At 42.5% G+C, this 14943-nt stretch overlaps 1 protein-coding gene across 2 annotated transcripts; it reads right to left on the reverse strand.

Moving 5' to 3' along the window:
• Positions 1 to 4038: 4038 nt before the first annotated feature.
• LOC106587069 (ras association domain-containing protein 7) lies at positions 4039 to 14610 on the reverse strand. 2 transcript variants are annotated; one of them, XM_014174974.2, is made up of 6 exons: positions 14361 to 14610; positions 7287 to 7438; positions 6512 to 7168; positions 6025 to 6293; positions 4626 to 4844; positions 4039 to 4531 (listed from the first exon to the last, which is right to left on the reverse strand). In XM_014174974.2, the coding sequence occupies exons 2-5, from the start codon at positions 7387 to 7389 to the stop codon at positions 4629 to 4631; spliced, it is 1245 nt and encodes a 414-aa protein (XP_014030449.1). In that variant the 5' UTR covers positions 7390 to 7438; positions 14361 to 14610; the 3' UTR covers positions 4039 to 4531; positions 4626 to 4628. The 2 variants fall into 2 exon arrangements, with proteins under 2 accessions (XP_014030449.1, XP_014030448.1); XM_014174973.2 differs by having other exon boundaries at positions 4042 to 4535.
• Positions 14611 to 14943: the final 333 nt, after the last annotated feature.

Genomic DNA, 14943 nt, shown 5'->3' on the forward strand with positions numbered 1-14943 from the left:
AAATATATTTCTTAAGCTTTCTTATATCTCCTTGTCATGGATCCCCCGGTACTGCTGCTCATTCCATTCACCAGCTCTGGAGATCTACATCACTGGCTTTCTAGGTGTCACTGAGCTGGATTCCTTACCACCAACCCCGGACTGTCTTGTCTCATTACATACACCTGGTTCCCATTCCCCCTGATTAGTATGTTATATACAGTTGAAGTTGGAAGTTTACATACACCTTAGCCAAATACATTTAAACTCAGTTTCACAATTCCTGACATTCAATCCTAGTAAACATTCCCTGTCTTAGCTCAGTTAGGATCCCCACTTCATTTTAAGAATGGGAAATGTCAGAGTAATAGTAGAGAGAATGATTTATTTAACCTTTTATTTCTTTCATCACATTCCCAGTGGGTCAGACGTTTACATACACTCAATTAGTATTTGGTAGCATTGCATTTAAATTGTTTAACTTGGGTCAAACGTTTCGGGTAGCATTCCACAAGCTTCCCACAATAAGTTGGGTGAATTTTGGCCCATTCCTCCTGACAGAGCTGGTGTAACTGAGTCAGGATTGTAGGCCTCCTTGCTCGCACACACTTTTTCAGTTCTGCCCACAAATTGTCTATAGGATTGAGGTCAGGGCTTTGTGATGGCCACTCCAATGCCTTGACTTTGTTGTCCTTAAGCCATTTTGCCACGACTTTGGAAGTATGCTTGGGGTCATTGTCCATTTGGAAGACGCATTTGCAACCAAGCTTTTACTTCCTGACTGCTGTCTTAAGATGTTGCTTCAATATATCCACATAATTTTCCGTCCTCATGATGCCATCTATTTTGTGAAGTGCATCAGTCCCTCGTGCAGCAAAGCACCCCAACAACATGATGCTGCCACCCCCGTGCTTCACGGTTGGGATGGTGTTCTTCGGCTTGCAAGTCTCCCCTTTTTTCCTCCAAACATAACGATAGTCAGTATGGCAAAATAGTTCTATTTTTGTTTCATTAGACCAGAGGACATTTCTCCAAAAAGTACGATCTTTGTCCCCATGTGCAGTTGCAAACCGTAGTCTGGCTTTTTTATGGCGGTTTTGGAGCGGTGGCTTCTTCCTTGCTGAGCGGCCTTTCAGGTTGTGTGAATAGTTATGCATGCTCAAGTTTAGTTTTTTTTGTCTTATATCTTGTTTGTTTCACAATAAAAAATAATTTTCATATTCAAAGTGGAAAGTGGCATGTTGTGTAAATCAAATGATACAAACCCCCCAAAATCCATTTTAATTCCAGATTGTAAGGCATCAAAATAGGAAAAATGCCAAGGGGGGTGAATACTTTCGCATTCTACTGTAGTCCTAGGAGGCCTATTTGCGGAACACTGGGTTGTGTGCTCTGTCTGTACTGTCTGTTTCAAGGAATCTATTATGTTTGTTAGTGCTTCAACCTGTGCAGTTGTTGTGTGGTGGTATTTTTGCATTTATGGGACCTTTTCCTTAGCATTGGGATCTTTACCAGGCTCTTCCTCAAGCTGCACAGTGAAAACATTTGTAGGTTCATGGCCGGGTGTTGATCCTAGCCCACATTTTCTCTCGCTTTCATCATTGGTCATTTTCATTACATGCCTCAGTATTTCTTCATCACTTACTTGGTTGTCTGAGAGGAGATGTTTCAGCTCCCTGCGGACATCACCATGCCTGTGCCCTAGTCCTTGCTACACTGTGTGTTGGAATACACCTTGGACTGTCTCTGAGCTGTACTTTGTCAGCATTGGCTTGTTTAGACACGAACAAATTCTCAGTTTTAGCCCTTTAACTTGGTAAAGGAACTGTTGTGGCATCTCATGCTCATTCTGTTTGGTGCACACTAGCTCTTGGAACAGTTACATGTATGTGCAATATTTTTCCCCCAGATGAGAGTAGAGAAACCCCTTGAGCTCAGCTACTGTGATGTCATCCTTATTTATGAGCATGTCCTTGAAGTTCGCTGGCTTTCTTATCCTCAGTACACTTCTGATTATCTTTGGATCACTGAAGTTAACTTTGGTACCTTCTTCCATCTGCAAACATTGTTGTAGCTTATGTCTGACACATGGTCGCTTATTTGATCCCCCTGTATTTTTTATTCTCTGCGGTGTTAGGAGAGCTCTCTTAGGGAAACCGCTTTCTCATGTGTCTTGTGTGGTACAGATTCAGAATGACAGCTACTGTGTGGTGGATAACTATGTGGTGCTGTGTGCCGGGTCTCAACAGGCTGTAGTGTAGGAATGAGTTTACTTTGGAGGATTTTCTTACCTAGCTCCTCATGGCCTGAGAGTAACTGCTGGTACTCTGTTTTTAGTATGTCAGGGGCTGCATTAGCTGTGGTTACATTAGCTGCATCAGTGGATGGAGAGTGTGTTGTGTGACTCGACATCAACCTCGGTGCTAGCAGGTGGTGTAACAGTTACACAATGGGCCTGGATAAGAGGATCAATGGAATCTTTCAAAATGAACAATTTAACCATCCCCATATCCTCAGACTCAAGCAAAGACTTACTATACATAAAAGCATTGCTAAAATCAAAACAACCCTCCTCATTACACAACTTTAATGGATCTTTGTCTTGTACTTGACCTTAAAGAGTTCCTCAGCTGAGAGAACAAGCAGGAACTTCCTGATGTCCCACACCAGGCTCTACTCCTGTTGTCGACATGGCAACCTCTATCCCTCACGCAGGTACGCAGTCCCAGATTTCTGATTCATAGCCTCTGCTCTCGCTCTGATGTCCTGGAACACAGGCTCAGCTTCTCTTTGGTCCCGGTTGTCATAGATCACTAGATCAGCTCCCAACCAACAGGTGGCGCCGATCCTGGACGAGCCCCCAAAAATCTGTTACAAGTCCCAGGCATAGAACCACGTAAACAGATCATAGTTTGTGTTAAACAGGAGAAAACATACATTTTGGGTGCGTCACAGACTCACTATGAACAAATACTGCGTTTGGAAATGATGTCTGAGGGATGGAGTGTGCCAATGTCTGTCGGTAAATAAAAGAAAACAAGAAAATTGTACCGTCTGGTTTGTTTAATATAAGGAATTTGATGTATAGCATTTACTTTAACTTTTTATTTTTACTCAAGTATAACAATGTTGTACTTTTTCCACCACAGTACTTAAGTACATTTAAAACCAGATACGTTTAGACTTTTACTCAAGTAATATTTTACTAGGTGACTTTAACTTTTTTCTATTAAGGTATCTTTACTTTTACTCAAGCATAACAATTTAGTTATTTTTTCCCCCCCCTCAGTGTCCGTTAGTTATGAACATTATTATATGCCAAAGTCAATATTGAACATCAAGCTAACTTCACCATAGCGCTTTGCTGATGAAAGGGACAAGTTGCCCACATGACTTTACTATATAAATGAAAAACATGATCAGTAAACAGCTGTGGACTTTTTAGGATAGTCACATCCCTAATGCCCTGTGCTGGTCAGGGATGGTTTTACACTCTTAGAAAAAAGGGTTACTAAAGGGTTCTACTGCTGTCCCCATTGGAGCACACTGTTTTCTAAGAGTTTAGGCCTTCATGAAATATTGCACTGTGTCAATCAATTAATGTCTGGTTAAATAAAACATTTTAAAAAATGAAACTGAGATACATTAAGTAATCTTTATTGCATAGGGAGTACATCTTTAGAAAATTAATATTTCATAAAATATTTTAAAGTTAATAGATACATTAATACTAGAATGTTGCATATAGCGTATTAAAAGTCAACCAATCCACTGGCTATCGATCACACACACACACACACACACACACACACACACACACACACACACACACACACACACACACACACACACACACACAGCACAAGCACACACACACACTGTCTTGTACAGCTAACCTTGTGGGGGATACAATTCAGTCCCATTCAAAATACTATTTTCCATAACTCCTAACCCTAAACCTAACACTAACCTAACCCGTACTCTTACCTTTACCCTAGCCTTAACCCTAACCCCAATCTTAACCCAAAAACCTAACCTTAAACCTAACCCTAGCTCCTAACCCTAAAACTAACCCTAGAATCTAAACCTAACCCTCAACATAATTCTAACCCTAAACCCCCTAGAAATAGCATTTCACCTCGTGGGGACGAACAAAATGTCCCCAGTTGGTCAACATGTTGTTTGTTTACTATTATTGTGGGGACTTCTGGTCCTCACAAGAATAGTTAAACACTTCCAAACACATAAACAGACAGACACACACACACAATTTTGGAATGTACATTCCATACATGAGATAATTAGAATTGACTAATAATAGTAAATTATCAACCAACATGTTTGTTCTCTAATGCAAGGGGCACACACACACACACACACACACACACACACACACACACACACACACACACACACACACACACACAGTGCAATTGGAGAGTCAACCAGATGCTCCCATGAGCTTTTTACTGAGTCAGCAAATGACAAGTCCGGCTCCGCTTTGTGCTGCAGCCAGCTGTGTAGCTCCTCCCTCAGAGTCCCGGGGCATCTTCTGGCTAAAGCCATTTAGGAATAGGTTAGATAGGAATAAATGTGTCAAACAGTTTGGCATGACACCAATGAAACATTTTAGCATATTAGCATACCTTCTAGCATACAGTCACAGTGTCAGTCTGGTCATCCTCCAGTAGTCCTGCTATGCAGAGGTAAGGCGTGGCGATGGGCTGGAGGCGGGGGTGTGTCTGGTCGGGGAGGGGGTGGTCTGAGTAAGAGGGGCTAGGGGGAACACCCGTCTGCAGGATGAATTGCTGCAGGTTACACTGCCTCAGCTCCTTGTTCAGCTCCTCCAGCGCTTCACACCTCTCCTGGAGGGCAGAGACAAGATGTCATGTTATTTCAGTGTCAAACATAGACAATTTCATGTAAACTTGATTGTTAATGGGGCAGTACAGTTAAAAACATTATTTTGCTGTGGTTTTATGATATTTCCACACTATGAGGTCAAAATAACACTTCTGAAAATTCTGATAATGTAGTAGGATCTCATCTGATACTACTCTAGTAATGAGGTTTGTAGCCATATGGGGGCGGAATAAAAGATTCGGGGGAGGATGAGCATCCAAAAAAGTCATAGGGCTGGTTTCCCAGACACAAATTAAGCCTAGTCCTGCACTAAAAAGCATGCTCAATGGAAAATGTGCATTGAAATAACGTTTTAGTTCAGGGCTAGGCTTAATCCGTCTGGGTAACCGGCCCATTAGGAAGCGTAGGGAAAGGCAGTCGTTCTATTATTAACACAGGAAGCCAAAGGCAAGTTTCCGTCTCTGGGTAGACAACACAGGTGTATTCTACAGGTGTCCTCTCAAGCTCAATAACTCCTCTTCATTGCTCACCTGCTATTACAGGATACAGTTAACCCCCAGACTGCCCAGTTATACAATGTACTGCCTCTGGGTATACAGTGTCAGATATACAAAATAATCCCCAAACAAGTTATATGGAATGTGACGCAACCATCTTTGAACAAAGCTCTTTTATACTGAATATCCTAGGTTGCTTTCGCTGGGTTTAGCTCTTGTGAGACGTTTAGCGGTGAGTGGCTTTGTCAGTTATTCTGTGTCATTGAACACAATGAAGGGATTATAGTCTGATTGCTACATACACTACATACACAAAAAAAAGGTGCTCTCTAGAACCTAAAAGGGTTCTTCGGCAATAGGGAAAACCTTTGAAGAACCCTTTTTGGTTCCAGGTAGAATCCTTTTGGTTCCAGATAGAACCCTATTGGTTTCTATATAGAACCCTTTCCCCCCTAGGGTTTGGAACCCTTTTTCTAAGACTGTAGGCTAGTAATCTAACACAATTGGACAGATTAGAGTTTCCACATAAGAGGGATTTATTGGCGAGACAAGGGAAATGGTTCAATTCCCATTGGGATCTTCATGAAGCAAAATGGATGCCGTAACATACGGCATCCATAATAGGAACTAGAAAGTCGTCAGATCTCAGGAAAAACTCAGTCAGTGGTTATGTATTAAACTGTACCTGTAACCGTAATTCTGCAGTCTGCAATGCTTTCTTCGTCTCTGTCAATGACATGTCCAGCTCTGCCCCCTTCTGAAACCGATTGTGTAGCTCCTCCCTCAGCGGTCCCAGGGCCTCCTCTGGTTGCGGGGTGCCCGGACGAGAGCTCCGTCTGTGGGCCTCAACACGAAAGTCCTGCCCCAGCCTGGATGAATAGGTCTGGAGGTCCTTGAGCCGGAAGCTGTATTCATCTATAGAGGCGTAGAGTTGGTGCAGATGTCCCTGGATATCTGTACGGCCAATACAAATCTGTGTTAGTGCCTGGATGGTCCTACTGTATATGAGTGTAGGCCTACATATTCCTAGGTTACATACATTATTGCTGCATAAATTACATGTGCGTAGGAGATGTGTAACATATACTGATATCCTAGGATATGTTTTCGAAATTGCACCTGAGGGGATTGATAGGTGTATTGAAGAGACTGGAATTTAATGGACTACGTACCCTGCTCCTTGTCCTTCTCTCGCTGCATCTGCTTCTCCCAGTAATCCCCATGCAGCTCTGCCTCGTTCTGTCTCAGCCTTGTCTCCAGGACATCCATCTCGTCTACTAGACCTGGATTCAGGCCTGGGACAGGAGTTACAGGCCTCCCCATCTCCCACACCTCTGCCTCCCTTTCCAAAGCCATCAGATGGGACTCCAGGTCCTGTAGCATCTCCTGCTGCTGCAGCACCTGCCTGAAGACCTCCTCCTTGGACGGGTCGGACGGGGAGAGTGGGGGAGGGGAGGCGGTGGGGGAGACCAGGGATGGAACAGGCGAGGCCCTGGGCTCTGGTGAGGCTCTTGGACTAGGTGACCAGGCCTTGTTAGCTTTAGTCCTTCTGGGGATTGTAGAAGGACCAAGGTTGAAAGTGAGGGCCTTCTTCGGCTCTCGGCATCTGGAGGGCACAGGTGTAGGGTGCCTGGGAAAAGGGTGGACCCAATCCTGGGTGGGTCTGTTAGGTCCGTCAGTGCTGGAGGGGCCTGTGCGACGCAAGATGAACTGGACCTCGATGGCCAGCTGACCCAGATAAGACAGAGACTCTAAGGGACAGTCATCTGCCACAAGCTGCCTCTCTGTGCCTCGTAGCTTCTGGATGAGAACATAGCGACCTGTCTGACCTGTGGAAATGACACACCAAGACAGGAGTGAAATTGGATGGAATAAACTGATAAACTGTGCTCTAAAAGCTTTGAAACGAATGAACAACAAAATAAATTACATCAGACAAAGACTAACCAATAGCCTGTGCGAGGGTGATGACCACATCCTGACAGGAAGTCTCCAATGATAGGCCGCACACCACCCTGACCACGCCCTCCACCCACACCTTCAGCTCCATCTTGGCCTGTCAATCAAACTCAGAGGAACATGGCCACCACAGCATCCACCTGTGAGAGAGGAGGGGAAATGTCAATATACTGAGTTCAAATAAGAAACTATTTCACAGTACCAAATCAACCTATAACTCCTAGGTGCAAATATCAGGTATTTCAATGGAGGAAATTAGTTTGGTCCGTATTCCCATAACTGGAGCTGAAGACTTCAACAGGAAAACTCACACTCTTCTCTTGTGGGAAAAATGTGACCGCCTAACTCTGAAATCCTACACCTACAGTCCTGTACCTGTCATCTGTGTTGATGCCTGACCAGAGAAGGCAAAACCGACCAGAGAGTAAGGGGAGGTGAGGGGAGGAGGAGGTGTATTGTGTTACATTGGTGTCAATATCCTGGTATGAGCAAAAACCAATTCAATGCGGCTCTGCACCTAAGAATCTGGTAGGAAAATATGGCTTCCCATGCTGTAAACCTAGAGACAGAACATAATACCTCTGTGGAAGAGGAGGATGAGATAGGAAGAAGAGTGAGAGGAGGACACAGACACCAAGGCACCCTAAGAATGTTGCTCCTCAAAAGGCCAAGACCTCTCCATCACAGTTGACAACTCCAAGGTGTCCCCCTTCCCAGAGTGCAAATAACCTTGGCGTGACCCTGGACAACACCCTGTTGTTCTCTGCAAACATCAAAGCAGTGACTCGCTCCTGCAGGTTCATGCTCTACAACTACCGTAGAGTACGATCCTACCTCACACAGGAAGCGGCACAGGTCCTAATCCAGGCACTTGTCATATCCCATCTGGACTTCTGCAACTTGCTGTTGGCTGGGCTCCCGCTTGTGCCATCAAACCCCTGCAATTTATCCAGAACGCTGCAGCCTGATTGGTGTTCAACCTTCCCAAGTTCTCTCATGTTGCCCCGCTCCTCCGCACACTCCACTGGCTTCCTTTCGAAGCTCGCATCCACTACAAGATCATGGTACTTGACTACGGAACAGCAAGAGGAACTGTCCCTCCCTACCTTCAGGCTATGCTCAAACGCTACATCCTAACCCGAGTACTCCGTTCTGCCACCCCTGGTCTCTTGGCCCTCCCACCCCTACGGGAGGGCAGCTCCCGCTCAGTCCAGTCAAAGCTCTTCTCTGTCCTGGCACCCAATGGTGGAATGGTGGAACCCTTCCCCTAGAGTCCCTGCCCATCTTCTGAAAACACCTGAAACCCTACCTCTTCAAAGAGTATCTTAAATAATCCCACAGCACCCCTTCCCAACCCCTCACCCCCACCACTTTGCCAGCTCTGACTTTGCTGATAGCTGCTTTATTGAGGAAAAATGTACTTACAATGACTGAGATATGTGGTTGTCCCACCTAGCTATCTTAAGATGAACGCACTAACTCTAAGTCTCTCTGGATAAGAGTGTCTGCTAAACGACAAAAAATTCAATGTAAATAACACTCTGGGTGTATTTCATTTCAGAAACTTTCATTTCCGAAACCCCTTTGACCCTGTTCACATTTCTTTCACAAATCTAACCATGACTGGATTAGTACTACAAATGATATAAATACATTGGATTTATATAGTACTTTTCTAGGACCCAAAGATGCTTTCAATAGTAGTGAAAACAATATGATGCTATTGCTTAGCCTTCACCTGCACAGTCATTTAAGATATGTGTAAGGGAGTGAACTAGAACTGTTGAGGGAGGGAACAACTGTCTTGAATGAAATACAGCCCTCATACTCCCCTTCCCTCCACAACATGCCCTGCTTTTCATTCCCTTGAACTCTTTTGCTCGACATTCTATCTCTCTCCGAAGCACTGAGGGGGAGACATTTGTTGAAGATTTACATTTTTGAGGAGAGAGAAAGAAAGAAAGAAACCGAAACAGGGGAAACCGGTTTTGGACATCTCCCTTCCCTATTAAAGACATTCCTAACATGTCTGTGGCCTAAAGTGCTGGTTTTGTACACATTGGCACAGAGTAGTACAGCATAATAAAATTATAATTGTGGGAAAAACTAAAATGACCAAGAGTTTTCATTTCAGGGTACACACAAAAACATTAGGGATCCTCAATGTTTTTTTGGTGGAAGAGTGATGGTTCTATGTGGAACCATAATGACCCAAAGAACCCTTTGAGCTCTCCAATGGTTCTTAACAGTTCACAAAAGGGTTCTTTGCTCTTTTAGTGCAAATTAAAATGTAGGGGAGCTGCTCATTAGAATATTTTGGGGTGTGGTTTGCGCACAGTTATTTTTGTGCATCTGTGAGTGAGAATGTCATTCCAGTTGATCTAATGTGTTCTGTTATGTCTTTACAGATTATATATGACTATGGCAGTCTCACAAACTCTATCCTGGGAACCCCGAGGAATGTACATTTTGGTTTTTGCCCGGTTTCCACAGCTGATTCAAAGCTTGATGAGAGTTCATTATTTTAATCAGCTGTGTAGTGCTAGAGCAAAAAACAAAACATGTGCTCCCCAGGACCGAGTATGGGAAATCCAGGAATATGGCCAGTGATGGTGTCTTGTGAAAGATTCACGTATGGCCTTGAGAACAGTTGAATAAATCAGGCACAAGAATAAAATACTAGGTTTTTAAACAGATCAACAAAGAACATTTAAGATTGAGGAAGGTTCTTTATAGAACCATTCTCCATAAAGCTTCTATATAGAATCATGAACATGGGTTCAATATACAGTTGAAGTCGGAAGTTTACATACACCTTAGCCAAATACATTTACTGTAAACTCAGTTTTTCACAATTCCTGACACATTAATCCAAGAAAAAAATTACCTGTTTAAGGTCAGTTAGGATCACAACTTTATTTTTAGAATGTGAAAAGTCAGAATAATAGTAGAGAGAATGATTTATTTCAGCTTTTATTTCTTTCATCACATTCCTAGTGGGTCAGAAGTTTACATACACTCAATTAGTATTTGGTAGCATTTCCTTTAAATTGTTTAACTTGGGTCAAACGTTTCGGGTAGTCTACCACAAGCTTCCTACAATAAGTTGGGTGAATGTTGGCCCATTCCTCCTGACAGAGCTGGTGTAACTGAATCAGGTTTGTAGGCCTCCTTGCTCGGACACGCATTTTCAGTTCTGCCCACAAATTTTCTATGGGATTGAGGTCAGGGCTTTGTGATGGCCACTCCAACACCTTGACTTTGTTGTCCTTAAGCCATTTTTCCACAACTTTGGAAGTATGCTTGGGGTCATTGTCCTTTTGGAAGACCAATTTGCGACCAAACTTTAACTTCCTGACTGATGTCTTGAGATGTTGCTTCAGTGTATCCCCATAATTTTCCTGCCTTATGATGCCATCTATTTTTTGCAGTGCACCAGTCCCTCGTGCAGCAATGCACCCCCACAACATGATACTGCCACCCCCGTGCTTCATGGTTGGGATGGTGTTCTTCGGCTTGCAAGCCTCGCCCTTGTTCCTCCAAACATAATAATGGTCATTATGGCCAAACAGTTCTATTTTTGTTTCATCAGACCAGAGGACATTTCTCCAAAAAGTATGATCTTTCTCCCCCTTGTGCAGTTGCAAACCGTAGTCTGGCTTTTTTATGGCGGTTTTGGAGCAGTGGCTTCTTCCTTGCTGAGCGGCCTTTCAGGTTATGTCGATATAGGACTTGTTTTACTGTGTATATAGATACTTTTGTACCTTTTTCCTCCAGCATCTTCACAAGGTCCTTTGCTGTTGTTCTGGGATTGATTTGCACTTTTTGCACCAACGTACGTTCATTTGTAGGAGACAGAACGCGTCTCCTTCCTGAGCGGTATGACGGCTGCGTCGTCCCATGGTGTTTATACTTGCATACTATTGTTTGTACAGATGAACGTGGTGCCTTCAGGCATTTGGAAATTGCTCCCAAGGATGAACCAGACTTGTGGAGGTCTACAATTTTTTTCTGAGGTCTTGGCTGATTTCTTTTGATTTTCCCATGATGTCAAGCAAAGAGGCACTGAGTTTGAAGGTAGGCCTTGGAATACATCCACAGGTACACCTCCAATTGACTGAAATGATTTCAATTAGCGTATTAGAAGCTTCTAAAGCCATGTTTTCATTTTCTGGAATTTTCCAAGCTGTTTAAAGGCACAGTCAACTTAGTGACCTACTGGAATTGTGATACAGTAAATTATAAGTGAAATATCTGTCTGTAAACAATTGTTGGAAAAATTACTTGTGTCATGCACAAAGTAGATGTCCTAACCGACTTGCCAAAACTATAGTTTCTTAAAAATACATTTTGTGGAGAGGTTGAAAAACGAGTTTTAATGACTCCAACCTAAGTGTATGTAAACTTCCGACTTCAACTGTAGCTCCAGAAAGGGTTGTAACCATAGCGGAACCCTTTTTTGGTGCTATATAGAACCTTTTTAAATGGTTCTTTATAGCACCTTAGAAAATGTTTTTTTTGTAGCACCTTGGGAAATGTTTTTTTTTATAGCACAATACAGATGCCCTTCAAAAAAGGGTTCTTTCTATATAGCACCAGAAAGGGTTCCGCTATGGTTACAAGCCAAGGAAACCCTATCTGGTACTATTTAGAACAATTTATTTAGATCCAAGTAGTCGTCTTTAAATGTGCTTGTAACCAAAATGTCTCTGGGACATTTAAACATATTCAAAATTCTTGTACATGCTCTGTCTATGAGGTTGTTTAAGTTAGGTTATAATTTAACATTACGACAAAATACAGTCAGCAGAGGAGAGCCAGTAGTTGTAAGCCCAGATCTCTAACAGACAGTGATAGTGACAGAGTACAGGGTAAATGCAGGATGTAGGTAGGATTTGCCTCTCTCTCACAGGCGCAAGGTTACACTGCTGCAGAAACACACGCACATGCACACATACATTGTTTTGTTTTTTCTATATTCTACACACACATTGTTTGACCAGGGAGGATAGCTATCTCCTCAGAGTCCCTCTTGAGAAAGAGAGAGAGAGAGAGAGAGAGAGAGAGAGAACGTGAGAGATGCAGGTATGCAGAGTTTCAGGTTATTCCAGCCCAAACTACCCCAACCAGCTTTAGTAGAAATAACCCCTTATATTGAGTTATCCATTTCTGAGGCGGAACTGCAGACCTGCTGGTAGGTTAGCTAAGTGGAGGAATGGAATGTAATAATGATAGACTGACATTCCTTAGGGCACCTCCCCTCCTACACATACCTCTACATCACACTGTCTGTTTACAAACACATCTCAGAGAGGAGAGTATATGCAGTTCACTCTAGTTTAAACAGAGGTGGTTTGGTTTGACTATTACCCAAGATAAAGTTCAGGGTGATTGTTACAAGACATATTAATGTTTGTTTGACTATATGTTATGTAAAGATGTCAAGTTTAAATTTGAGAGTGCGAACGTTGTCAGATGCCAAAAAATGTAAATATAATCAAAGTTGTATACCTGCACACCAAATTAAATAGATGTGACTCTAAAATGAAATATGGCAGAAGACTAGTTCTCTCCTGCTAATTGAGTGATATTGCAGAGGTAGTTGTAGTAGGTTATGTTTTATTATTATTCTTTATTTATTCAGGGAAACCCCATTGAGACCATGGTCTTATTCACAAGGGTGCCATGGTCACAACAATACAACAACCAATACAATGTAAAACAAAATCTCAGAGTAATCTCAAGAGTTAACTAACCCCGTCAACAAATTTGGTAACTCATGTTTTTATACTTCAACAACAAAGTTGGAAACTTCTGTAGTAAAGCTTTGTAAACAAAAAGTGAATAGTGAAGTGATCTACAGTTCTTTAATGAGGACCAGCCAACCTTTTGATACAGGATGCAGTGATGATTATTAAAACTGTCACCTGTGATAAAGCAAGGGGTGGTATGGTAGACGGCATCCAAAGGTTTAAGAGAAATCGCTGCTGCATTCTGGTAAATTATGTCACCATAGTCAAGAACTGTCAGGAAAGTTGACTGTACAATATGCTTCCTGATGTTAAGGTAGAGGCAAGATCTATTTCAAAAATAATAATAAGCCCACTTTAAATCAGTATGTTTTTTAAACGTTAAATCCTTGTCAATCCAAAAGCCCAGATATTTATAGGCGGGAACCCGATCGATGGGAGAACCAGTCAATTAATACATATGTAGTCCATCTGAAACATTTTTGCGAGAATTAGAAAACAACATATGTTTAGTCTTGCCCACAATAAGTACAAGTTTTAAACCAACCAGGGCATTTTGTAAGGCAACAAAGTCAGATTGCAGCTCTGACAACACCTGGTCTACAGGTGGGGCAATGGCATTCATAACAGTATCGTCTGCAAACAGATGAATATTCAAAGTTTTAACATAGACCAATATAGACCAATATTATTTATATGCATCACAGCTTATCTTATCAGACAAAGAAGAGTACTGTATAAGTGGGCACTGAGTTTTAACCATAGACTGACAACCCCCTGAGGCAGAATCACACAACCCCTTTAACACAAACACAAGAACAGTGATTTGCCATCATAAAAATAAGAAAACTGTTACAGTAGCTTATTCATTTCATTGCACCCATGTGATACAGCAGCTAACGTGTGTAGGTTATATGTTTCTAAATGCCAATTTCTGTGAATTAAAAACCTTCTCCAACATAGCCCCACCTCTTGAGATTGACAATGTTTTGGTACGGCAGTCACCAATTGAAAGCAGGATTTGTGGTCAATTTCAAATCAGTCAAATAAGGAAACTAGCACAACTGTAATTTACGAAAGGTTCTCATTATTTATATTATTTTCAAGAAAGTATTCAAATGTATTCCAAGGTCTGGGTTTAATAGAGTTGACTCCAACCCTTGTTGAGAAGTCAAAATTGCTCTTGTGAATGTCTTACCTGTCTCCATGCAGTATTAGCCAGCAGTAAAAGCCCCTACATTCTGATTTACATCAGACAGAAGGAAGACAAACCTGCTATTACAACAGAGTTTGAGGTTTACTCTTACTTTACCTGTTGGTTTCGGCTTCCTTTTAGTTGGTTGCCTGACTCTTCACTTCGATAAGTCCGAGTGGAAAGGAAATCCGAGCGTACAACAAGTCCAAAAGCTGTACGTTGAAATATGTAATGAGTAGTTGTAGCCCAGATCGGGGAGAGCGCAGTGAAATGGTGCTTTGGAATGCAGCCCTCCCAGGCACACTGTCAGACTGAAACTGGAGCTAGACTGGTTTAGATTCTCTCTCTCTCTCTCTCTCTCTCTCTCTCTCTCTCACACACACACACACACACACACAATGAACTCACTCTGTGATCTAGCCTTGCTCCTCCTTCATTGAAGGTAGTAACAAAGGGGAATGTTTTCGTTCTGACTAACGCACACACATTCCAGGCTTCGTTGTCGGGTACAATACCATCCTCCAGAAACCCTGATGGTGATTTGCAACTCTCCAGGTGTCCCCAGCCAACTGATCCTAAACAACTCCAGCACTCACAACAGACAAATAGAGGCAAAGACACACAAACACACACGCACGCACACACACACACACACACACACACACGCACACACACACACACACACACACACACACACACA

This window comes from Salmo salar, chromosome ssa26 (assembly GCF_905237065.1).
Source record: "Salmo salar chromosome ssa26, Ssal_v3.1, whole genome shotgun sequence".
Taxonomy (NCBI): Eukaryota; Metazoa; Chordata; class Actinopteri; order Salmoniformes; family Salmonidae; genus Salmo; species Salmo salar.